The 25,537-nt window shown below is 40.7% G+C and overlaps 3 protein-coding genes and 2 non-coding genes across 5 annotated transcripts; 1 reads left to right on the top strand and 4 right to left on the bottom strand.

Moving 5' to 3' along the window:
- Positions 1-258: 258 nt before the first annotated feature.
- vars2 (valyl-tRNA synthetase 2, mitochondrial) lies at positions 259-12,572 on the bottom strand. The gene is made up of 31 exons (XM_035528961.1): positions 12,347-12,572; positions 12,128-12,248; positions 11,820-12,014; positions 11,632-11,713; positions 11,382-11,482; positions 9,627-9,748; positions 9,335-9,401; positions 9,131-9,228; positions 8,865-8,946; positions 8,606-8,725; positions 8,388-8,496; positions 8,199-8,287; positions 7,995-8,085; positions 7,634-7,761; positions 7,375-7,478; positions 7,092-7,173; positions 6,846-6,922; positions 6,633-6,720; positions 6,209-6,302; positions 4,896-4,966; positions 4,636-4,761; positions 4,330-4,434; positions 3,754-3,822; positions 3,595-3,673; positions 3,256-3,386; positions 2,704-2,856; positions 2,039-2,257; positions 1,680-1,791; positions 1,145-1,350; positions 771-920; positions 259-589 (listed from the first exon to the last, which is right to left on the bottom strand). Exons 3-31 carry the CDS (start codon positions 12,009-12,011, stop codon positions 506-508), a joined length of 3,231 nt encoding a protein of 1,076 aa, XP_035384854.1. The 5' UTR covers positions 12,012-12,014; positions 12,128-12,248; positions 12,347-12,572; the 3' UTR covers positions 259-505.
- A 56-nt stretch (positions 12,573-12,628) lies between these two features.
- Positions 12,629-18,286, top strand: ppp1r11 (protein phosphatase 1, regulatory (inhibitor) subunit 11). Its single transcript, XM_027030414.2, has 3 exons — positions 12,629-12,920; positions 16,014-16,122; positions 16,292-18,286. The coding sequence occupies exons 1-3, from the start codon at positions 12,843-12,845 to the stop codon at positions 16,468-16,470; spliced, it is 366 nt and encodes a 121-aa protein (XP_026886215.2). The 5' UTR covers positions 12,629-12,842; the 3' UTR covers positions 16,471-18,286.
- Positions 18,287-18,977: 691 nt separating this feature from the next.
- On the bottom strand, positions 18,978-24,994 carry c8h6orf47 (chromosome 8 C6orf47 homolog). Its single transcript, XM_035529373.1, has 7 exons — positions 24,923-24,994; positions 24,567-24,607; positions 24,313-24,366; positions 24,160-24,222; positions 23,935-23,977; positions 20,972-23,760; positions 18,978-20,515 (listed from the first exon to the last, which is right to left on the bottom strand). The coding sequence occupies exon 6, from the start codon at positions 21,898-21,900 to the stop codon at positions 20,986-20,988; it is 915 nt and encodes a 304-aa protein (XP_035385266.1). The 5' UTR covers positions 21,901-23,760; positions 23,935-23,977; positions 24,160-24,222; positions 24,313-24,366; positions 24,567-24,607; positions 24,923-24,994; the 3' UTR covers positions 18,978-20,515; positions 20,972-20,985.
- LOC113590339 lies at positions 24,057-24,120 on the bottom strand. The gene has a single exon (XR_003412089.1). It is a non-coding gene; the product is annotated as a small nucleolar RNA SNORD52 (small nucleolar RNA).
- LOC113590340 lies at positions 24,443-24,507 on the bottom strand. The gene has a single exon (XR_003412090.1). It is a non-coding gene; the product is annotated as a small nucleolar RNA SNORD52 (small nucleolar RNA).
- Positions 24,995-25,537: the final 543 nt, after the last annotated feature.

Here is a 25,537-nt window from a genome sequence, read left to right as displayed (position 1 = left end):
TAAATAATTGGGTTTTTTTTTTTCTTACACGTTTTAAGGTGGATCTACGGCGGTGGTTTTCATTCGACGCCGCCGTACGTGTAACGGCGTTTTTAGGCCACTTCCGGATTGACTTATTAAGATAGGCCAAACCCTCGCGCAGTTCTCCTCCCCCCTAGCAACAGTGCGCCTTGACAACCGCGAGTCCTGCCGCCGCAGCCTGCGCTTTCTGTAAGATTGCCCCATACCGCAGTTAGAGATCTAATTTGGACAGCAATGCGTGATGTTTTAGCTTGATTTTTTATTTATTGCTGAAAAAAAACCAAAAAACAAACAAACTGGCCGTACTCAACTTTCATAAAGACGAATTCTGTTTCTCAGTAAAGGTTCCATAATCTGAACAGCTGAGTAGCTAGTTACATGGTGAGCAAGTTATTTCATGCAGCCAACGTGTACAAAAACATTTATTTAAAGAGTGCCTGCTTGAAGTGTAGATGCAATTATTTGTCGCTCTTCTTACTCTTCGTTAACTGTCTGGAGCATTTTTTACATCCTTCAAAACTAAAAGCTGGTTATCAATGCTCTTTAGTTCTTGCTCTAATGCTGCAATCTGTAGAGGGTAAGAAACGAGAAAAAGACTACAAGTTGTTTTATTTAAATGCACAAGAATACTGGCTATGTTTAGCAGGAAATTAAAATGGAAAACAATATGTAGCTAAGCATTAATATAACATGTAGTTTTCATTCCTTCATGTAAAATGATTTAGCACACTCCTCTAGTATATGTTCACCTTATTTTGTGTCTCCTGTTGAATATGCTCAGGTGCCTTTTCTGTGTAGTCTGGCACTTTGGTCTGAGAGAGAAATCGCTGAAGTTTGGAGAGAAGCTTTTCTCTGCGCTGGGAAAGGAGGGTTACCTGTTTGTCAGCATTACTGAATTTCTATAGAGAAAGAGTATGAGAGAAAGAGCACACTACATTGATTACCTTGATACCTTTTAGGGTGAATATATAATATGCATATGAATATATGCAGTAATAACTTTTTTTTGTCACTGTATTATAATTTAATTATACATGATACTCTATGCTACTGGCAAGAGAAACCAGCCTCATGGCCCATAGACTGTCTGATAAACTGAAGCACTAGTGCATTTCTCTGCTACCTGCACATCAAGGTGTAACTGGATGGAATGGCCAGCCACACCAATGAAGCTCCTTTCAGGTGGTGGAGGTGCAGAGAAGAATGGCAGGGAGGCAGCACCCTCCAGAGGACAGTGCAGGTAAAGGTTAGAAATCCGGCCCAGAACACAGATAGCATGGCTGAAATTGTAGAGGGTCTGAGCCGTGTCTGGTGTGCACACTGCCCACACTATAGGGAGATGAAAGAAAGGTGTTTCAAAGTTCAACAGAACACTGACTTTTTCATGTTACTTCAAAATGGTTGTTAGGGTAAATAGTGTTCAAAGTTTATTTGTCACATACATAGTCATACACAGTATAACTGGCAGTGAAATGCCTTTGGTGAATGCTCTGCCCGTGGCCGAGGAGAGATACATAAAATATACTGAACAGGGAAACGGATGTGGATTGGATTGTAGTATAGTACTGTAATTTTATATCCACTCTAATTTTCGTCCTAACAGACAAAGCAAAACAATAGGAAAAAATGCACTTAAAAAAAACGGTCTTGGGACTCACTATCAGGTCTTTCCTTGGTTATGTGATATTGGGCCCTTAGTGACCTTGCCACCCTAACCACTTCCTTTACCAGGGGGAAATCAACTTCCTCTTGAGGAAATTGCCAGTGAATCTGGCAGGAAGCAGGAAGAAAAAAGATAAGGCCAAAATCAGGAAATTAAGGAACAGTGCGCAGTTATATAAACAGTCAATGTTCTCTGCTCAGTGTTCAGTGTTAATTGCTGTCAACTGGTGACAAAATCATTATTGAACATTTCCTGCAACCAGATAATACCTTTTGGGCCATAATTCACAGATGTCATAGTTTTCTAGCTAAAGAAACATACACATGCATATAATTCCAATTTTCTTTGGCTCACCAGCTGAGAGGCCTTTGGGTAAGGCTGCACACACACGCTGGTCACAGCCCTGTTAGTGTCTGGACCATAGGGCTGCAGTCTCTGCCATAGCTCCTCTGTGAGAAAGGGCATAAACGGGGAGAGGAGGCAGAGAGAGAGAGACACGCAGTGATAGAGCACAGCAGTGGCTACCTGCCTCGCCGCCATGTCCTGCTGTTTCAGCACTGGCTTGATGCATTCCTAAATGAGCAGGAAGGAGAGAAAGCAAGACAGCCAATCTTACCGAGCAGACAGTAGTCGAGAGAGATCGTAGATTTGGTAGAATCCCTGATATTAAAGATGCTCATTATATGTCATTTGTTAATATGGCAATACTGGACTCCCCAGTACAGATATGGTGCAGGGCTGCAAATTTGCAAATGATTTATTCAACACATCACAAGTCGTCTTGTGTAGTGTGAGCATCCTTACGAACCTTAGACACAGATAACTGTGTTCTGGGCATTCTGATGAATCACACTTTTCATATGATCCAAAAAAATGCAAATCATTTTTGCAAAAATATGGATCAATCTTTAATCGCATCACATTCAAGGATCACATCAACTGTGGTTTTAACGCAGCAGTGCAGTGTTTTCCTCCTCATCATGGAGCCGTACCTGTCAGAATCCAGGGACAGAACTCACCAGATAGACGTCACAGAGGTCATGGAGCCAGAAGGAGTGCAGAGCCGACGTGACGGCGTGAAGCTGGTAGCTCTCAAAGCTGCTCTCACACTGCTGCACGGTGCCCGAGAGACGCGAGCAGATCCACCTGTCTATGCTCGACACGGGAGATGTCTGAGGAAGAGAAGAGAGAAACGGGATGTGAAGAGTGTTTGGGCAAAGAATCGGTGACATGATATACATTGCCATTGCCATATACAAAAAGAAAGCTATGCTCAAAATAAAAAGTTACTAGTTTTGCACTGTTTTGGGCTCGTGTCTGTAACTGATTTTCAGCATATTCTGTTGTTTAGCCTTTGCAGAACTCCAGTAGGAGTCTAGTATATTAAGATAAGATAGAAAATTAGCAGAAATAAGAAAGTTGAGAAGACAGGAGTCATAACACAGTAAGACAAGACGCAGCCTGTTTTCTAATGTTAAACCAAGGGGAGATCAATAATAACAGGAATATGTAAATCAGCTCTCCTGTGAGTAAGCTTTAGCCTGTACTGTGCATGTTATCGTAGACGTTACCTCAGACAGCGGCGTCACTAGAACATCTGTGTCCACAAGAGCACCCAGGGTGAAACGCACAGTCTGCCACATCTTGTTACAAAAGTGTCTGCAGCCCAGCACCCGAGACATGGACAAACTTATGTCCTCCCCTGCCAGTTAGCCATGTGGACAGATGGAGAGAGTCAAAAGAACACAGATCCACACACAAATGGGAAGGAAAGGAAGGAAAAATTAAAAAAATATCCATGCTATCAAATTACCTCTGAAAACTCTGTGGACTAGAATGTGACAAACTTGTTAAACTATAGGTGGAATATTTTTGTATGTTCATACTGAAGAACACAAACAGGCACCGACCTTGTGCTTTGTAAGAGCAGAGAGCAAATCGTAAGGCATCTGTGCCACATTCTGGAATGCCCTCTGGGAAATCTTTTCTCTGTGAAGGTGAAACATGGAAAACATTCTGAGCTATGAGATCAGTTGTAAATCACTGGAACACACGGTGTCTTTACTGACCTGTGCCTCCATAGCAACGGATTTCTCTCTTGGGTCCAGATTCCCTTCCATTACTTTTTTTTGAAGTCCCTAAATAGACCACAGGGATATATGATGGACACAAAGATCTACTAACTCTGAGTATACATAAGATGCCTGCTGATTCGACTTTGGTGTTTTCACCAGTAAAACACAAATCTTTACACAAAGTGTCCTTGAACTGACTCATTATAGTTAAAGAGTAAAGATGAAGGAATGCTACAGCTTGTACTTTCATCCTTATAACAGGGAGGTAAAAATAAAATAAATAAAATAAAAAATAAAAAGCCTAAATATGTTCTCAAAGATCTCAGATGCTGACAGCTTTTCGAAAACCTGAAATTTGGTGCAGTTTCCAACTTTATTAAAGAGTCTCTTAATAAAAACAGCTCAGTCTTAAAGGGAAACATAAACCATATGAACCTGAGAGCTGGCACTCTTGATTCAACAGAAGCTGTGGCCTTCAAAATCTACAAGGATTTATTCTCCATACAAGGACTGTTCTTATATTGAGCCACTGATGCTCTGCTAATCCCACAGTGTCCACTGGCAGCATACCTCCAGAGAGACACCTGAGATTACATCCAGAGGGTCGACGACATTTCCCAAAGATTTACTCATCTTTCGGCCATACTTATCTCTCACCAGCGAATGAAAGAGCACCTGAGAGTTCAAGAAATGAAAGGGCAAAAATCAGATTAAGAGATGTGTCAAATGTGCAGAAAACTCAAAAACATTTTGTGTGACATTTGTTTTGTACCTTTATTTTTATCCATGTTTTAATTTTTCAATCTGAGTTTGTATTTGAGTTCCTGGGTCTCTAAAGATGTGACATTAAAGATGTTAAGAAGATGACTACAGCACCTGTTTAAAGGGCAGCTGGCCAGTCAGTTCTGTGCCTAGCATCACCATCCTGGCCACCCAGAAAAAGATAAGGTCACTTCCTGTCTCCAGAACAGTATTGGGATAGAACTGCTTCATGTCCTCTGTCTGTGGATTGGGAAGTAATCCACAGATATATTCATTTAGGATTAGTCATGATTTAGTTTTTTTTGTTTTGTTTTTTTTTAAATCTATGTGCAATTTACTTTCTTATCTAACGAAAATCCAAAGGAATATTCTACCTGCTGAGGCCAGCCTAGTATGGCAAAAGGAAAAAGAGCCGAAGAGAACCATGTGTCCAGCACATCTGGATCTGAAACATGAAAGGTAGAGGTAGTTGGAGTCGATTGAGACATGATTTCATTTTAAGATTAAACAATTTTGTTTTTCAAAGACCCATCTTAAGCCTCAACCTAGAATTAATGAATACTTGTATGGTGATTCTTCAATGAAAATGCTTTTTCTTGGCAAAGCTGAGGAATTGTGCTTTTAGCCTTAGTGTATGCTTAACCTGTAACATCAGGTAGAGATGTATAGTCAAACCTTATACTATACAGAATTGGTGAGTAATGGCAGTGTTCTGGAGAAAGAGATATAGATATATTCAAAATTGTAGAAAAGTACACAGAGTTTCCAGAAAAACAGAATGTTTCAGCCAGAGGTCCTTCTTCAGCTGTTCAAAGTGCTTCACAGAAGGAGATGCCATTTCATCAAGGAGAAGCACTTTGATACCACAGCAGATGATGCACCTCTGTCTGAAAGGTCATTTCTCTATAAACAGAACACAATAAACAGTACTTTACAACCCAATTAATTACACAGTACTTTACTAAACTATTTTGAAGATCTATCTCTATCTACTTCTCCATTGCCCTTAATTGATGTTCTCTTGCGAAATGTCATGATGTTACTGAGCCTCAAACCCATCTCAGTTGCCATGGCTACTCCGACCAACCCCTCATATCCCCTTCTGTAGCCCACCACACCTCCACCCCAGCCAACTACTTCTCCATTGCCCTTAATGGATGTTCTCTTGTGGGATGGGTCTTGGACACACACACACCATCAGGAAAAGACTAGGACCTCTAGAAAATTGGACTACACAGCAATTACTTATTAGTTTATTATTGGTTATTTATTTTTCTCTTAAAATTGTTATTATTGTGGTGAGCGCTGTCGGCCAGAGTTGGATGGGGCCCCCCTTCGAGTTTTCCTCTCAAGCTTTCTTCCTCATGTTCTTTTTCCTTTCCATTGTCGCCATTGGCTTGCTTACCGGAGGCCTGGACTTGGGGACATTTGTAAAGCTGCTTTGTGACATGTAAAAAAGCACCACATAAAGAAATATTTGAAGTTAGGAAAGAAAAGAGAAAGAAAAGGAAAGAAGAGAAAGAGCTGGTCTGTGCTCTCAGAACTTTGGAACCCCATGGCATGAACATTATGATTTAAGTTTGTTCCTCCTCCTGAAAATCAAAAGCACTTTGCTTGCACAGCTGATGAAGGAGTTCTTAATCATTAGCAAGTTAAACTGATGATTGAAGGCAATGATTATAGTCACCCTGAGTCAGAGTCATGGCATCAGGGCTTACTCCGAACTTAATGGCAGCACGCTCCCTGGCCTGTGCGTCACTGCTGGCGCAGACCCACTTCTCCTGAAGAGGAAATGTTCAGAATTTCTGTGTGTGTTTCATAATGGGGAATGTGCCTGAATTTCACTCATCACATTTATCTAAACCTAAGCATTCCCTGGTTTTGAAAGAATGTAGCAAAACGTTGAAACATATATGAAAATATTTTAATGGATTCAGTCTTAAGTTACTGAACAATGGTTAGAAGGGTCTCGATATGGAAACCTGTGTAACTAAGACAAATATAATCTGTGGGTTTTTTGTAACCAAGACATCCACAGATATAATTAAGTAACAATGAATGAATGAATGTTATATAAATGAATCATTAATTTCTCTAAAAGCTGATCCTACTTCTTGTGTGTCATCAGAGTCTGGAAAAGACACTCGATAAGCTGGAATCTGATGACCCCACCAAAGTTGTCTGGAAATGCACCAATCACTGTAGGAGGAGTAAGGTGATACAAGAGGGAGCATTTTGTAGACTTATAGCTGTCAAAAGATAAATTAAACCTTCATTTTTTCAAGATAACACCTGTGCAATACAATCATTTTAGAGATACATACCTGATGTTAGACAGCCAATTCTTCCAAATTTTAGTGTAGAAGTGAGGAATTATTTCCAGCGCTCCCTCATCAACAGCCTAAAAATGGTAAATATTTGCCAGTATTGGGGAGTATAAAACAACAATGGAACATTTAGCTATTGTGCGTAGATGCAAATGTTTTGAAAAGTCAGATAAGCTCATTCCTTAAACAGTACCAGCTCGATCTACAGCTACACGTTTAAAATGCGCTAGTACACATGCATACCTGAATTGCCTTTTGTGCCATTCCCTCACAACGAACAAACCACTGTTTCTTCAGCAAGGGTTCAATGACATCTCCAGATCGGCTACGGGGTGGGGGGGTGGTAGTGACAGCACAGCGTTAGGGCAAAAGGTGAAAAATACATTTAAAATCACCTTTAAAGACAAAACCAGTAGAGCTACAGTGAAATACAAACACAAATACAACTGTGCAACTTGATGAGCAGCTCAACAAAGTTTGAGATGTGAAATATGAAAATTGACCCTTGTTGTGACTCTCATAGCACCTGCAAATAGGTAAATACATGGCATGGTCCCTCTTTCCTCTGAACAGCTTCTTCTCCATCAGTGCACCAATGACTTTCTCTCTGGCCTCAAATCGCTTTACACCCTGAGAAGAAAAGGCAATGGGGTGCTCAGAATACACCAGATGAGCAGTAATCAGATGTGGGTTGTCAGACAAACTGTTGCTCCAAGAACAATACCTTACTTTAAAATGGTACAGGTTTAGGATGGGAGAATACCCAGTAATAGACAGTTCTGTACCTTGAGCCACTGGCCACAGAGAGAGGTCATGGTTCCGTCTCCTCCAATCACAGTGAGTCGTGGCAGAGAATGTCTCTGCGCAAGCACAAAGTCAGTGAAGTCATGAGCAGGAGTCAGCTTCACAGCTCCTATAGTGCAACAGGAGAGATGTGCTTTACTGTAATTCATCATAGAGAGGAAAAATGTATTTATAGGAACACAGATCTTGACTGTACAAAACATATAAGTAACTCATAATAATTTGTCTAATTTGTAGAGTATGCGCCCAACTATTTGTATTATCCAAAAACTGAAAACAAAACAATAATAACTATGGACATTGAATCAATAAACACCCATAAAACAAACAAACAAAAAATACCTGTTCCTATCTCCATGTCCACCACAGTGTCTGTGATTATAGGCAACAGCCTATTTGTAAAAGGGTGTCTGCATTTTTGTCCATGGAGACTCTAGTACGAAACACACAGGCCTAACAAGTCTTATAGATTTACGCAGTAGGTCACATCACATAAAGAGTTAGACAATGGCGACCACAGAAGAACGTATGCTTCACTATATGTACCTGATATCGGGGGTCATGAGGATGCACAGCAATAGCCACATCCCCCAACATGGTCTCAGGGCGTGTAGTTGCCACAGCGACCTCTCCGTCTAACACAGACAACAGTATAGAAGAACAAAGCTAGGTGCAATCAAGAGCAAAGTTGGATTAAAAAAACAATCCAAAATAAAAGAAGACAAAACTGCTCACCATTTCCCTCTATAGGATAGGCAAATGTAACCATGGTGCCAAATTCTACTTTCTGCTGGTAACCAGGGATGGATAAAAGGGTCTTGCCAGACAGCTGCTTTGAGTTTACCTGAACAGAAACAAGCTCACGTACAGCAGTCTTCAGCTTTAGAAAGGAGTGCTTCTGAGTTATCATTGCACATGGTCCTGCTGCGGACGTTGAAACGGCAACAATATACCTCAACGTCTGAGACGGCTGACTCAAGGCTGCAACTCCAGTTAACCAGGCTCTCAGAGCGGTAGATGAGCCCCAAGTCACACATCCTCACAAAGGCCTCTGTGACAGCCCTGCTGAAGCCCTGAAGGGAAGGTCACACGAGCGAGCAGATAAGGAAGGTAGTCAAAGAAGAGAAATGAACGGGAGGATGTAAAGGGTAATGATAAGTGAGCTTGTGACCAATGACGTGCGAGATGGACTGTGGTGGCGTTCCGTGTTACCGGGTCCAAAGTGAAACAGGCCCTGCTCCAGTCCAGTGACGCTCCTAGCTGCCTGAGCTGGTGATAAATTTCATCTCCTTTCCTGTAATTCAAACATTAAACACTGTACTCAGTCAGGCGATTCATTACTAATACACATGCACTGGGAGTCACTTGAAATGCATGCAAAATGTGTCCTTCTGTATACACAAATCTAGAAACATAAAAAAGGAAATGCAAAGCTTTACAGAAATTAGCAACAGCAAACTAGATTATAGCAGACTCACTCCTTTTTCCATTTCCACACCTCCTGCAGGAACTCCTCTCTACAGTATTCCTGCCGACGCTTGCCATAGTCCCGTAACAATCTCCTCTCCACCACCGACTTAGTCAGAGACAATGACAGAACATTTCATAAAACTCAGGGTGCTCAAAGTTCAAATAGTGTTCTCCTTCCCCAAGGTATATGGAACAGGAAGGAATAAATATACCTGTGTTGCAATCCCAGCATGGTCACAGCCTGGCACCCACAGCACCTTGTAGCCTTGCATACGGCGCCTAAACAAACCACAAGTCATTCTGTTATCAAAGTTAATTTCAGCACCACTGTGATGATAAGACATTTTCAGTGGTGAGCCACATATCAGTGCATTACATAACACAAACGATTCTCATAGTATGCATGACTAAATACACAGATGTTTTTTATTAACACCATCATGCATTTACCAATATGCACATTTTTGTATCCATGTTAAATCAAACAAATAAACCAGTTGTTACCAGCGAGCTAAAGAATCCTCTATGGCCACTGTCAGTGCATGTCCAAGATGCAGAGCACCAGTGACATTTGGCGGTGGGATGCAAAGAGAGAAATACTTGTCAACAGCATGTGGGATCTCCCTCTAAACAAATGAAAAGGAACATGTCAACACAACATCTATAACAGACGAAAGATCTCATCAAACTAGTGATATTGAAATGAACACAAAACGTAATGCCATTTGTCTTGGTCTGAAGTGAGTTAATCTAATCATAAAAGACCCTCATCCTAAGAGGTATTCAATCCAGTCTACAGTCCTCTATCAACACACCCTGTCCAGGTAATCAAGAGCTCTGAAGCACTTCATTACCTACATCAGGTGTATGAGGGGCTGGAACAGAGCAAAGAAAACATCTGACTCGGGTTCTGAGGACTGGATGGAGCTCCTCTACACAGAAAATGTGTCATGCCCTCTAAAATGGCCACAATTGACCAAAGAACCCTGATTTACACTTCACACAGTGCCTTGCAGATTTACATTTTTACACAAAGCTGTCACTTTTATCCAAAGTGACTTACATTTATGATTGAATACAACTTGAGTAACTGAGGGTTAAGGGTCATGCTCAGGGAACCAACAGTGGCAGCTTGGCGGTGGTGGGGATTGAATTGGCACCCTTCTGATTACTAGTCAAGTTCCTTAACCACTGAACTACAGATGTATTCAATGCTGCTTAAAGGTCAAAATTGCAAAAAACACTAACTGAAAAATGCTGTAATGCTTGATTGCATAAGTATTCAACTCCAGTGCTGTGGAACCTTCAAGTTTACACAGATGAAAGCTATTGCTCTAACTGGACCCAGTGGGATTTAACTGACCTCTAGCTGTGAATTATTTAAAAAGTTCAGATTTTTGGGGGATAAACACCCTCTTAATTCAAGTACTTTTAGTCAAACTGTGAATCTAAAGGAAAGTTGTAAAAATGAAGATCAAAATGTATCCTAAAGAAATGACAAATCAGGTTATAGATTAGCAGGGACTAGGCATTTTGTTAAAGGATGGACAGATGGTGAAAGACAATATGCTTGTCTTCCAGAAAAACTAAAGCTTGGGAGTAAGTTCACTTTTCAGCAGAACAATGTTTTATAATAGCAAAGCTAAAGATTTGCAGATCTCAGTTCATTCAGAAAGCTGTGACACTATTTGAAAAGTACAGTCCACAAGTGACCTCCCACCAACAACCTGGAGCAGATCTGCCAGGGAGGATGGGTAAAATTAGTCCCAAATAGTTTGCAAAGCTAGTACAAAGACCCCAACAGACATAAAGCTGTTACTGCAACAAAATGTGGTAGCAGTCTGAAGGACTCTTTAAGTAGCATTTTTCAGTTTCAAAGATCTGATAATAGTAAATACTGACTTAAATTTTCAAACAGCATATTGCTTTGCAATAAAAATATGGGCTTGGACAATCTGTGTCACTTGTAGTACAGATGAATCTGATGACTCAGGGGGGTGAATACTTTTGCACTGTTTGTATTCTTCAAAACATAGCTTTGGATTCATGGCAATTGAAACTAATATTACTCAGTTTACTTTTGTTCAGATGTTGCACACATGTCTCTTCAAAAACGGTTATTAATGGAGATAAATGTGAGGATACAGCTTGTGTTCCACCATCTGTCGGATGTAATCTATCATGCCTAGAGACTTAATTGGTTTCCTTTCCTGAGGGAAAGTCCTGGATTGCATTTGAAAGATGCTCTTCTTCTCTTACGTGTTTCTCGGGGCTGAATAATTCCTCTTTCTCCCACCAGTGATACCAGCAGGACTCCACATATTTTGGACTGTACGTCTGTGGGAGGGGCAGAGTGGTGTCTGGTGGAGAAAACAGAACAACTGGCTCACAGTTGTTCTAATACTAGTCGGAGCACAAAATTCCCAAGCACAGTTACTCTTGTTTCGGTGTATGGGTTTGCATGACTGTAATACTGTTTGGTTAAAAGGATAAAGAGAATACATGGTACCTTTCTTCTCTCCAGGCAGCGTGGCACCGGTGTATATTGCCCTCTCTTTTTCTGACCATTTCACTCCAGAGTTATCAACATTCTGTCAGATAATATTTTCCCTCATTGTCAACAAGGTCTTGGGTCAAAGGTAAAATTAAACCGCATACATTCAACACTACATTCTCTAACACATAAAGGTAGCATACACTGCTGAGTATAGCCTTTTCTCTCTTGTTTTTCCGCTTTGCCTTTTCTGCCTGAGACCTCAGAGGATGCAGAGAGGAAGAGGGTGGAGGCGCGGTCGTCTGAGAGCACAGTCTATCCCCCCATGTAGTCCAGACGCTGTGGATGCTTCCAGTGCCTGCCCTGAAACACCTGCCACTGGTAGATTTCCACATCGCCTAAAATAAAATGCAGACGGGCTGTATAAAAAAATTCAAGCCTTGTACCGTTACAGCGCCCTATTTATATGGAAGGATAAATCAAGCGCATAGTCATACAAGCAATTAAATACCTAGTAACGATAGGAAGTCCAGTGGCTAAAGCGAGGTCACTTGTCAATGCTGGCTTCGTTTGAAAGTCGCAGAACATATACACTTTTCTCCTACGTCTGAACGGTCTTAGACAGGTAGCTACTGTTGCAGTTATATTGGAATAAATGGTATTTTACAATACAGCAAAGAAATAGATAACCATCTATCTTAATGCACCTTCAGTCTGTGTACTTGGCTACCTTAGGGCGCAGACATGTTGGGAGCTAACATCAGATTTTACGCGAGTGACGGACAATATTTTGAATAAGACAGTACATTTTAAATAAATATTATTAAAACACTGCAATTAAAACCCTAGCGCCGCAACTTTGGAATATACATACAAAGGTGTTTTTTTTTTTGTTTTGTTTTTTTTAAATTAGACGCGTTTAACGCTGTCGACAACACGTAGGTCGCTGCACATCGAGCACAAAATCCGGAAAAGGTCCGTCTGCAAATGTCCTCCGACTCGTGGGTTACGCCAGGTTGAGCTGTCATTACCTCGACGCGTCGGAGCCTTACTGTGGGCCTGTTGTGGTTTTTTTATTTTTTTGTTATTATTATTATTATTATTATTATTATTCATCTTATTATTCATCTTATTAGAAAAAAACCCAACTAAACCGTTGTCGACTTGGCGTCGTTATTACACACCAAAAGGACGCGAACCTGCTGACTTTGTGCGATAACGCTGCTATGGCGGAGGTACCAGGCACGTCGAGTGAGACGATAACGGAGACCGTTCAGGCAGCCACACCGCCGCCTCCTCAGCAGGTGAGAAGATGCCTGCACCACGAGAAGTTATCATCCGATGAGGGGAAAAATATTTCAAATAGCTGGAAAAGTTTCTTATGCTTCAGCTGTTATGTGTTCCTGACGAGCACTACAGTCGATTAACGATCGTAGCTACCTTAGCTAGCCTGATTAGCTGATTAGCTAGCTAGCATGAAAGACAATTTCTACCTGCTTCTGTAATCACCGGTATTAATATTACCTGTAATCAGCTAGCTAGCAAAAATAAGACAAGTTAAATTAGCTGGCCGACTTAATGTTTAAGATATATCAGTAGCTAGTTTATAGATGTAGCTGAATAGTTTCAGTTAAAATCAAAATATCATTGATTAAAAGCTAAGGTACCGTTGGTTATGTAAACGTAATGTAAAGTACTGAGACTGATACGACATGTCTTTGCTGTGGTTCAGACTGACAGGGCAGTTGTCGTTTTGTGCAGATCTTAGATAGCGTAGCTAGTTAACACCCTGGTGTAGACGCTCACTGGTGAGCTAAGTTCAGTAATAAACTAATTGGGTTTAATGGTGTTACACGTTTGAGAAAAGCGCTGACGACGGCGACTCCCTGCAATTCTTCTCTGACATGAGTTCTTGTAGCTTTAAAACGCGACGTAGCAAGGCAACAAATACCTTGTCTCCAGTTGCTTCACTAAATAGAATAACATTTTTATTTGATAACGCAGCTCTCTTATTCGCGTATGGTTACCCATTCCGGCAATCATGTAAAAATGCTTTTTATTATTACCGATAATTTAATGTTATTAATAGCATTACAACGCACGCTGGTTTATGTATACAGTACATTACGGTATTAATTTGCAATAATCTTTTTACATTTACAGCATTTGTCCAGAGCATCTTATATAATTGCTTGTTGTTTCTGTCAAATAAATATCCTCTTGATATTTGTTATATAGGTGTTAAACATAGTGTAGCTGGGGCAGCAACCACACCCTGTCTTTTAACCTAGGTCTTGCAAGCAATGAACTTGTGCTCTGGCCACTGGAGTGATGGTGTAGATCACACTGCACTCAACTTCAGGGAGCAAACCTCTGCGCTTCACCCATTCCATGTGTCCCTCATGCAGTCACCCTTCATCCAGGGCCACAGCTGTGCCTTTTATCAAGGGATCACACTGGGATTTGTACCATCCCCTCATTACAGGGCATTCCTTTAACCATGAACACATTCACAATAGCCTCACTGGGCCATCCCAATTCTGAGACTGCTTGTAGTGAAGGCTGAAAACGGCACCCAAACCTTTTCTCAAACCCAAGTCTTGCAGCGGAAAACGTACACTGCCTACCAGAGCAAAGAGACGGAGCACCACAGGACTGGCCCAGCAGCCAGAGCACCCATTTTACCTTCCTGAGAGACGGTCTCCCTCACACGACCCTCTCCTTTAGTTGACGACGGTCTCCCTCACACGACCCTCTCCTTTAGTTGACGACGGTCTCCCTCACACGACCCTCTCCTTTAGTTGACGACGGTCTCCCTCACACGACCCTCTCCTTTAGTTGACGACGGTCTCCCTCACACGACCCTCTCCTTTAGTTGACGACGGTCTCCCTCACACGACCCTCTCCTTTAGTTGACGACGGTCTCCCTCACACGACCCTCTCCTTTAGTTGACGACGGTCTCCCTCACACGACCCTCTCCTTTAGTTGACGACGGTCTCCCTCACACGACCCTCTCCTTTAGTTGACGACGGTCTCCCTCACACGACCCTCTCCTTTAGTTGACGACGGTCTCCCTCACACGACCCTCTCCTTTAGTTGACGACGGTCTCCCTCACACGACCCTCTCCTTTAGTTGACGACGGTCTCCCTCACACGACCCTCTCCTTTAGTTGACGACGGTCTCCCTCACACGACCCTCTCCTTTAGTTGACGACGATCTCACAGCAACACAGTGATGTCCAATTGTGCATGAAAACAGTTCTGATATATAGCTCAAAGATTTTGTAATATCCCAGTATGTGTTTCTGACGTGTCTATAAATTTCTGAAGGCGGCTGTTTGCAGTTTCTGAAAGTTGGTTAATTGTGTGCAAATAACTAGCTAGCACAGCAGAGCATAATTATTGTGGGGAAAGAAGACTACACTTTGGGTTTGTTTTTTTCCAGACTTTGGCAGAGCTATGCTCAACACACCAGTGCTTCTCACAGATGAGGTTAATTATTTGTGCTATCGCCATGTCATTAGAGGGCAGCAGGTATATCTCCAGCAACTTCTCCACTATATTCCTGATGCATGTGGCAGGGCCTGCCTACTTGATGTACTGTTTGTTGGGTTCCATGCCATCTCTCTTACCTGCCATCCGTCCTACTATTTGGTATACTGTTTGTTCATTTACTACAGGTTGGCTGGGTGACATTCACATTTCCAGCCTGCTCACCACAAGGTGTTCTCATCAGGCTTTAAGCTGTTCTTTCTGGCATTACACTCCGTCACTAGCCTATATGGGGACTGTCGCAGTTTGTCACTATGTGAGGAAATCCACCCACCCTTGGTCTGCTTATGTGGGTGGCTCAGAAATGGAGGGTTTCAGCCATATATAGACAGCTTGTACCTTTTGCTGTGTATGTTTTTGAACCATGGTTTTGCCTGGATCCTTTCTTCAGCATGACTTCTCTGCCTGAGGTGAGGCAGGTTCTTGCAAGTCAGACAGGTTCATATCATCAAATGATAAACTATGACTGCTATCCTCATTTTGTGTGAGTGAGCATGTGGGCTTGATGCCATTATGCTTTGGATGCTTTGGTTGCCGGGATAAGAAGCAACAAAAGTTGCAGGAATAATCTACGTTGTTTTTTTTTCCACTTCTCATTTTTAGATCCAAGGCTGATTCCCGGTTCAGTCCATGATTTACAAAATGTGAAAGGTGTCATCTGTTTTCTTTTTTTTTCCCACATGCCACAATCCCTGAGAAGTAAGGCCAGTGTGCAGGTTGCCTAAATCAACAGCTTTAAGTTAATGTCCGCTATATATCCAAGCAAGTAAACTGTTGGCTTAAACTCTCTGGATACAGCTTTATTAGGGTAATTTTCATTAGGGTCATCTTCTGTGTCCTGTAGGAAGGAAGAAGCTTGACCATCAAGCTTCGAAAAAGGAAGACAGAAAAAAAGGTTGAGTGGTCCAGTGACACAGTGGACAATGAACACTTGGGTAGGAGGTCCTCAAAATGTGAGTATAGTTTATGCTCAAATGTCCATTTTTAGCAGGTCTCACCATTTGAAATGCCATTCCATTTATTGTGTATTGTTTACTTGAAGGTTTACTTCTGAGTTGAACGTTGTACAAAGAATTCTCTTCCTTCTCTTCCTCATTTCGAGTCTTCAATTTTGTTTGTCAGGTTGTTGCATTTACGAGAAGCCTCGACAGTTTGGCGAGTCCTCCTCGGAGAGTGAGGGAGAGGATGACGAAGGCTGTGGTAGTGCCCACTGCATTCTTGGACATGGGAGAGGTCATGGACAGAGAGAGAGCAGTGGGAACACGGTGCCCCCTAGCTCTGGGGGTACAAACCCTCACTAATTATGAGTGAGACAGTTCAATTGGTGGCAAAAGTAAAACGCAGGGTGGACAACGCATTCATAATTTTCCATCCAACTACTCACACTGTAAATCACTGCATTTCTGCATTTCAAACAAGGTTGATGAAGAGCAGAAACTTGTAGGTAAATGCAGGGTGACATTTAAAAAAAAATTCTGTCTCTTAACAATGTAATTAGTAGAAAGACTTAACAGTTCTTGCTATCTGAATGCTGTGGAAATTTTGGATTTGTTGTACATAGGACACTGGTTTCAATTTCCTTTTATAAAGTGTTCTTTATTTATTTGTCTTAAATGTTAAGATCATACAAGTTCTGTCTCTTCCCATAGTTTCTTCTTTTATTGCAAGTTAAAAAAAATGATCAAGAGCCCTTATGAAGCTTGAGCCAGTGGTCGTATAGAGTAGTGACATGTCGTAGTATGTATTATCAAAACATCTGGCTCTAAAGTTGGGGCCTCTGGTTAGAATGCAGTGTTCCCAGTCCAAAGACTTTGAGGTTGTAGACCCCAAAGAACAAGGCCAGTATCCTCTCTTAAAACAACACACTGATACAAAATGGTATTTACTATTGGAGACAAATTAGAAGAAAGAAAGAACTAACCTTAGGACTTTTACAAAGATGTAATAGAGTTGTGATTCTTGCAGTGATGTAAATGATTTCTTACTGAGGGCATATATACCTACATAATTTTTTTTTCATATGAAGTACTTCACATGGTGGAAAGTAAAAATAGTGAGAAACCACTTTCACTCATAGCATGTATCTCATGGTGAATAATTTTGTGTCATTGCTTTTGATAGTGACACTACTGATACTTTTCTTGCTGACAATCAGACATGTAAAGTCATGAGAGTAAACTTGGTAAAAAGCATCACGCATATACAAAAATCAGGACGCTTCACCAAGGAAAAGATGACTAGTACTGAGCTCTGGTTTTGAGAAGCCTGGCTAAATGGCACTAAAATTATACATTTTGTATTTGTGAAATGGGCTTGAAGTTAGATTCTCAGTTACATGTGTGTGAAAGACCTACTAGGGTAAAGGAAGCAAAGACACAGGCAATTAGTACTGTTGAGTTAAAAAGTCTCTGGTACACACCCCTGAATTATAGTGACACTTAAGCCTGAAATAATGATTTCATTGTTAGTCCCTCTTCTTCAGTGTTGTGGGTAGATAAAACCAAAACATCAACAGTGCATAGCGAGCACCATACTGAAATAGTGGAGTGTGTGGAGACAGGGCCTGTGTCAGGATATCTTAAGGCTGCCATACTTACTAGCTGTGATTAAAACTACAGCATAAATGAGACCACACGTGTGTTCATTTTTTTTTTTTCCATTCAGAGTTCTTCAGTTTGTAGGCTAAAACGAGCAGCTATGCATCGGAAATGGCGCAGGCAATAAGTAAAATCAAGCAGTGGAATATGAGAAGCACATGTAATGCGCATGGTATTACACAAAGGATCCATGGATGTGGCCTTCTCCACTTACACTTCTTTCCAGGATTATGTTTATTTTGAGTAAACCTGGGGGAGATGAGGCCTATATAGATCAGTATGGATGACAAAAGCCTATGAAAAGTTGTCTCCTCCTGCACTGAATTACAGCTGTTTACAGTCCATTCCTTTAAGGAATTTTGTAACACTCACACGTGTGCCACCATTTTCTACTACACCATGAAAGTACTGAGGTTTGTGTACTGTGAATGCACTTCTATGTACATAGCAGAAGTCATAATAGAGCAGATATAACATGAATCTGCCAAACTGCTGTAAATGAATAAATAGATCAAAAATATGTTGCCATGTCTTCTCAACAGATGTCCCCTCTTCTCAACAGATGTCCCCTCTATTACAGCAGAAGGATCCTTCACATCCTTTCATTATGGGTGCTTAAGCGTAGGGCTTTATGGTTTAGAAGGGGACTGATTGCTTGCTGAAATAATTTCCCCAAAGCATGTTTACAAATGAAAAAATGTCAACCCTTTATTGAAAAATTAGCTATTTATAAGCTTCTACACAGTTAAAAACATGTTTGGCGGTTGGATTCTCCTCGTACGTGATCAAAACCAAACTGCTGATTGCTGTGAAATCAAATTTCTTAGCACACTATGTCGCAGTAATAGAGGTTACTTTTTATAATCAGCATAATTTAAACACCCTTAACAGCAGGGGATCAAAAAGCTATTGACAATTATTTTAATGTGCCTTTATAACTGCAAATATGCTGAGTGATGTTACTCCAGATAATGGCTCAATGTTTTAATATATATTTGGCGTGTAAAAGGTACATTGGAGACAGTACTAAAAATGGATTTAATTGTCATCTTCCATTTCTAGCTCTCACCTTTACTTACTCTAGCCAGTTTACTCTTGCCAATTGGGGATTAAGCACAAGCAAGCCTCAAAGACTCACAGACTCCTCATCCAGATGGACCTTACATCAGCAATTCTGTTATGAAATAACAAGTAACACCAGTACAAGTATGTATGTGGTTGAGACAGATTTATTACAGCCATAGCAACTATTTCAGGCTCAAAGTGGTGAACAGTGATTATTTAAGAACTTGGCATTCCTCTGTTCAAACAGTTTAAAGGCTTATTTCACATCACATGTACTCAATATTATTTTGCTTAGACCAAAAATGTACCACTTTTTACTGCTGTACACCCTGTTGTCTCCTTTTTAACAGTGATCCTGCACTTTAATGTGACAGACATTAAGGAAAAATCTTAAAAGGGCATTAACCAAGCTATTTTGGCATTAACAGATTTTTTTTTATTTACCTAGTAAAAGCTTTTAAGATATTAATAAACAATGCTATAAGTGATATGCACAACAACAAAACTTCAAAAAGCACTTCACTGTAATTGGAATTATGATTTAATTCCAATAATCATGCAATAATATACCTGTGGTGGACCCTCAGGTAATAAATAGGAAAGACACATTTGTGTCATTATGGCGTGCATCTGCCAATGATCGTGTAGTGATATAAAACGTAATGTTAACAAACTAATTAGCTAAATGTTAATATAGTACAAGCACAAAATTCAATCAGGTATTAAATTCAGTAAGGTAGTAGATTTAACACAGTCTTGTGAGATTAAATAAACAAATGAACTGAAAACAAAATTGAGTTAATCGCATCACAAAAACACACAAACCCTAATGATGCCCATCTATTAAAACAAGAAAGAAATGCAACTATTAAATGGGAAGTATAGCATGTGCACACTTATAAACCTTTGGCAGATAAATAACAATAATGAGTTAATGATATGGTACAACATGGTGCTCAAGGCCTGGCTGTATTGTACCATGGGAGCAATTGCAGCCCTTCAAGTTCACTTTCTTAATTAGGCTTAAGGATCTCAAATATTCCCAAGTACCCCTTTAAAGGAAGAATCCATGTCTATGCATTTATTTTGTAAAGACTGATATAAAGTACACAGAATATCATTAATATGAAGAAATGATACAAATGTGTTAAATGTGTAAGGCAGTACAAATACTATATGAGAAGTCTGGCAAATGTTTACATCAGGCAATGCTGCATTAAAAAGCATATCTCAAGGTAATTCGCTGGTGGTGACAGGACCTTTAAAGCCACTGGGTTTACCTTTCTGTATTCACACTTTAACTATCGTTCCCTTCTTAAGCTCACCTAGTGCACCGAGAGTGAGGGCCACACAGCTAGATAGGTCAGAGAGTGCCTTTTCAGTGCATGTTATGCAGGTTACACTCGACTCTTACTTACAATGCAACCTTCTGAAATTCCACCAACTCGGGTTCAAAATATAAATACATCATCATAAAATCCTATTGTAGCAAAAGGCAGAGTTTCCTTTGAGATCAGGCCTCTTCTGTAGTGACTATGTAAAAGAAACTGATGAATGTTGTCTTCAGGAATTTGTGTCATACAGCCTTATGCAGTGTTTGGCTCAGTCACTGATCTAACTGTGATGAAGTGGTCAGTATGTGGCTACACCACAAAGACATAGGCCTCCCCATATTAGTAACAACCTGCAAAAAAAATGATGAGTGATTATTACTAAATGAATAAAAACTGATCCCACAACAAGTCAAATCAAAAGCCCTGCCCTTAAACACATATTTTTATGCAACACTGATTTCATTCAGAACCATCAATTATACTAGTTGATAAGAATTCAGGAAATGTGGGAAAAATTCTACACAGATAAGTGAATTTGCATACACACAAATGCAGATGTAATTATTGAAACCTTTTCTGAAGAGTTATCACTGACCATGACACAAAGGGACTATCGTGCTGCACATTAATATTTCAGGCTAGGGTTACTGGTTTATAGCCCTTGGAAAATGTCACAGCTTCTTTATGGTGGTTTATTGATTTAATCAGCACACCCTTCAGGAAAAGTGACGACACCGAGACCTTAGGCCTGAGCTAAACAGAAGAATATTCATCTCTGTGCACGTGTCTTTTGGGGTGAGAAATACCTGAAGATGACTTCTCAGTGCACATCCACTCCTTTGTTGGTGCTATCAGTCGTATCACTCTGTTGCCCTGCGTCTTCCTCCTCTTCCACCTTTCCATCTTGCACCTCATTAGCCCCTGTTCCCAAGATCACACTCTGCTGCACACTGACGGAGATAACCAAGGCTTGAATGATGCCATAAACCAGAGCAAACTGGGGTAGGTACTCCTGGACCAACCAGAGCAGTCCAGCCATCCCCACCGAGGATACAAAAAACATGGCCATGCCATGGAGCCACAGTTTCAGAGCACCGTGTACACCAAGGATATCAAGGATGAACTTGGTAGGGGGGGAGACCATCCAAAGGAATCCAACAACAAACAGGTCAAAGAGGTGGCGAAGGAAATTGAAGCATATCTCGTAGTGTTCTGGAAGGATATCTCCAGTCCATGTGTGAGCCAAAACCTGGATCAGCGATGACCTCTGTGAAAGGGGTGTGGGAGATGGGGGCGGGGTGCCGTAGTCGGAAAGCTCTCCATCTTTGGAGTCAGAGTCCCATGGTGCCTCATTCCAGACTGCAAATTTCCTTTGCCCAAGTCCGCTGCTGTTGGTTGAGCTCAGCCTAAAGAAGGAAGAAGGAAGCACCCGACTCCACCAGCGTGGGGTGCTCTGTGAGCCTGCTGTTTCTGACTCAGCTGCAGTCAGTTCTTCTATTTCTAAGGGCTTGTGCGTTTCCTCCTCCGCTTCCCAGTATTCCTCTGCCTGTGTCTTTGGGTCACATTGATTTCCCTGCCCACCCCAAATCCAAGAAGTTACTCTCCCGAAACCCCACCTGCTTTCTACGCGACCTTCGCTTGTAAACGTCGTTTCTAGTTTTCGTTTATTGCCCCAAGGGCGATACATGTTGCTTGGGCTCATCCATGCCCAAACACGTCCTACAACAGCAGTCATGTCTTTCGGTTACTTTATCCTGATAAATATGCGAAACGTTTCTCCAAATTAAAACTGACCATACGATAAATGTAAGCTAATTAACATATATTAAATACTAAGGTAAATCAGATAATTTCAGTAATATCCCAAGACATATTTCAAACTCTTGATAGGACGGACAACAAACAATCCAACCTAGCCACTTGCAAATGTCATCTTTCACATATTCTGATGTTACATAAGAAGTACCGTAGACCACACCTGTTGAGGTGGTTTGTCGTCTAAATGAACCAGTTTACCTAAACAATTTAAAGAATTAAGGGCACACCTAGCCGATACACTCACCAATAAACTTATGAAAAAAAACCAGCCTTTACCACGTCTACATTTCGTGTATTAGCAAATATCACCAAGCGCTAACGAGCTAACTACAAATTCAGTGTATTTAGTTAGCTAGCGTAGTAAACAAAACAAAAAAGATAGCCAACTTCCTTGAACATTTTCCTGTTTTTGAGCACTTGGGTCCGTGGTAACAGCTAGGTTAACTATCTAGCGAGCTAACATCGACTTACATGCGATCAGGGGCCAATGTTTCTAGTACTAGTTACTGGCAGATCCCCAGTTCGGTTATCCAAAAATGTTAAACACTCAAAGTGACTATTATACTAGTCAACGGTATAAATATTTGAAACGAATGCATCAATATCGGCAATGGTAATGTCTTAGCTAGCTAGCTTAGCCGACTAGATTCCAGCAACATCGTATTGTCTTCGGCAGAAATCTGGCGTTGCTCACTAAACATTATCTTGGCTACCAAAGTTTTTAGAAACGATACCAGCCTCACACTTGGACCTAACGCAATAAATATCGACATTTAACTACACCGCCATCACAGCCACTGATGCAGATTCGTTTTAACTACATCGCCATCACAGCTACTGAAGCAGCCGCTTACCCAAAACACATCAACGTCGTGGTGATATAGTGCGAACCTCTTAGACAATTTATATTAATATTCACCTGGTGGCGTTGTTAGCCAATTTGCGCCATGACGAATGCAAATTTTAGATGGTCTGCCTATTTTAAAGAGACATTTAGTAACCCCGACAACTGTTAGGAAGCTGATGTTGCCATTGTTTCGGGGCAGTACGTGGTTATGAAGCTACTGGTGAAACACCGCGAAGACAGACATGTCCAAGACTTAAATCACGATTTTCGTATCAAAAGTCCCGTGGATGGCACGTACCTTTGGCTGCATTGCGTGTTTAATACAGCTGTTTGAATGTACAATATTCAATAATGTTCCGTGAAGATGACAAGCGATCTAATGTCACGTGTTTTTTTTTTTTTTTTTTAAAGATAGGCATACGCACATTCAGCTTCCTACATACCCTCCTTTTAATACGGTTTAAAAATTGTTCAAAATTCCAAATTCTCCATAAGCCTTATCCAATTACCATGTCTAAAAATAATGCAAGCGAGCAATTTATTGAAAGCAGATATTAAAATGCACCACCATAAACTGACACTAACACAAATCATAAAAGTATACTATTTTGGCAGCAGTTAGGTTTTGTAATTGAGACCTCCTGTCAAAGGATAAAGTATTTCTGTAAATACCAGTCCACAGTACTTGATATACCATCACAACACATTTATAAACAAACTACTGCACTGATGAACCCCAAGAAAAAAAAAAAAAGGGGGGGGGGGGAGGGAGAAAGCATCAGCAAATCTCAATCAACAAAATCAAACACTTTATTTTCCTCGATGGCCCAATTCAGCATAATCAGAAATCATGATTAGATAAGCTGCATCTGAGAGGCAGAAATGTCTGGTGTCTAGCATGACCTCCTTCCACCATCTTCCAACTGCAACCTACAAGATACAAAATAATACAAGTTACATTCAGTTAACAGCAAAATTTCAGTATGACCTGCTTGTCAGTGTTTCAGTGCGCTGCGAGAAAACTTCATCAGTTTCAGTAGAACCGAAAAATGCAAGTCATCATCAACACCAACTAATAGAAGGCAGAAATGGAGATCAGCTCACCTGGGAAGCTTTTCTGGTCAGTGTACTATTCCATCCTGAAAATCTGAGGGAAAATGGGCAGCCATTTTGTTAAGTAAGCAGCTATTCTGGTAGCACAAATCCTTGAATATATCAGAACTGTGTGTTCAGTGTTTTGTGAACCACATCAAGTTCTCAGAGACTCTAGTCTATTGAATCATCATTACACAGGTTAGCAGTTGCAATAGTTTGTAATACCAAACAAACCTTAGCACTGACTCCTGCTTCTGTGAACGCCAGGAAACACCATCCTCCAAATCAACAGGTTTTCTGGAGACCATTAAAAAAAGCAGAAATAAACATCCCAAATACAGTAAGGGAAATACTTGACCTTGCTAAAAGTCAATTTTTAACACTTACCACTAGAAAAATCCTCCTGATGTTACGTACCATCTTCAGTAAATTCTGTAAAGCCTGAAAAGAAAGTTAACGCATTTTAGACTTGTTCTGAAAGCATGACTCTTCCTGCATGTACAGCACTATCTTAACATGTTCAGCGCACTGTAGAGCTTCATGTTGTAATCAGAGACTCTAGTCTCAGGAATCATCATTACATGCCAAGTTGTATATGCGGGTAACATGTCGTTTTGTAATGAGCAAACCTCGCTACCTACCATTTTCCACAAGCCTGCAGTCAGGGCCCATATTCGCTAACCTACAAAACAAAGCAACAAAACACGCCATATTGGTTGCAAGGCTGACTGGAAACCCACATAACCATTTGCATCTTATAAAAATAAACGTTCGGCTATCATTGAATTATCGGAACAGGCAAACCCCCAATTTACATCAGTCTAGCTAGCCACAAGGCATACTAAAGGCAATTTTAGTGGCTAGCCAACAATTAGCTACCAACAAACGTTACATCCATCAAGCTTAGACAATGTAGCATTGCACAATTAGTTAATATGTATGCAAAATTATTTTACAAATAAACCATAAAAAATTCTAGCATGCATCAACCACCAACCTAGTAAGACATGTCTCGTGAAAGACCGAACAGAGCAACTCGTGCAACATTTTATTGGGGTCTTAATTCAACCCTAGGGCGCCAAACTAAGTGCCTGATTAAAAAAAGAACCTCGTTAATTTAGTGGTTAGGCGGTGAAACCAGTTTATGTTAGGAACAATGGATATTTAAATCATAACATTCATTCCACATGGTTCTAAAGATATGAGAGATAGAAAGTTATCCGTTTTTTCAATTATTTTTAAAAAGCTGTGTTGCTGCCATTGCAACAACCTAGAATGCAAGCAGATATGTCATTAATGCAATGTACATTAACATTAAAGAAGACCTTATGCTCATTTTCATTGTTGATAATTTTATGACGACGTAAATACATTCTAGCCATAAAAGAATATAAAAGAAAAGGGCCTGTACTTAATTAGCAAAAACATTATCAGGAGCCTCCTGATATTATGTCAGGTTTAGCTAAGAAGTCTACAGATGAGCCTTGGGTATACCTACACCAAACAACTCCAACTTGGACATTCAAGTAGATAAATACCTTCTTTGGTTTAAAGGTCACAAATGTTACAGTATAGCCTCTAAATGTGGGGAATTGGGCTATCTTATGATAAT

Source organism: Electrophorus electricus, chromosome 8 (genome assembly GCF_013358815.1).
Source record: "Electrophorus electricus isolate fEleEle1 chromosome 8, fEleEle1.pri, whole genome shotgun sequence".
Classification (NCBI taxonomy): domain Eukaryota; kingdom Metazoa; phylum Chordata; class Actinopteri; order Gymnotiformes; family Gymnotidae; genus Electrophorus; species Electrophorus electricus.
The sequence above is the reverse complement of the archived record's forward strand: the minus strand, read 5'-3'. Positions and strand labels throughout refer to the sequence as shown.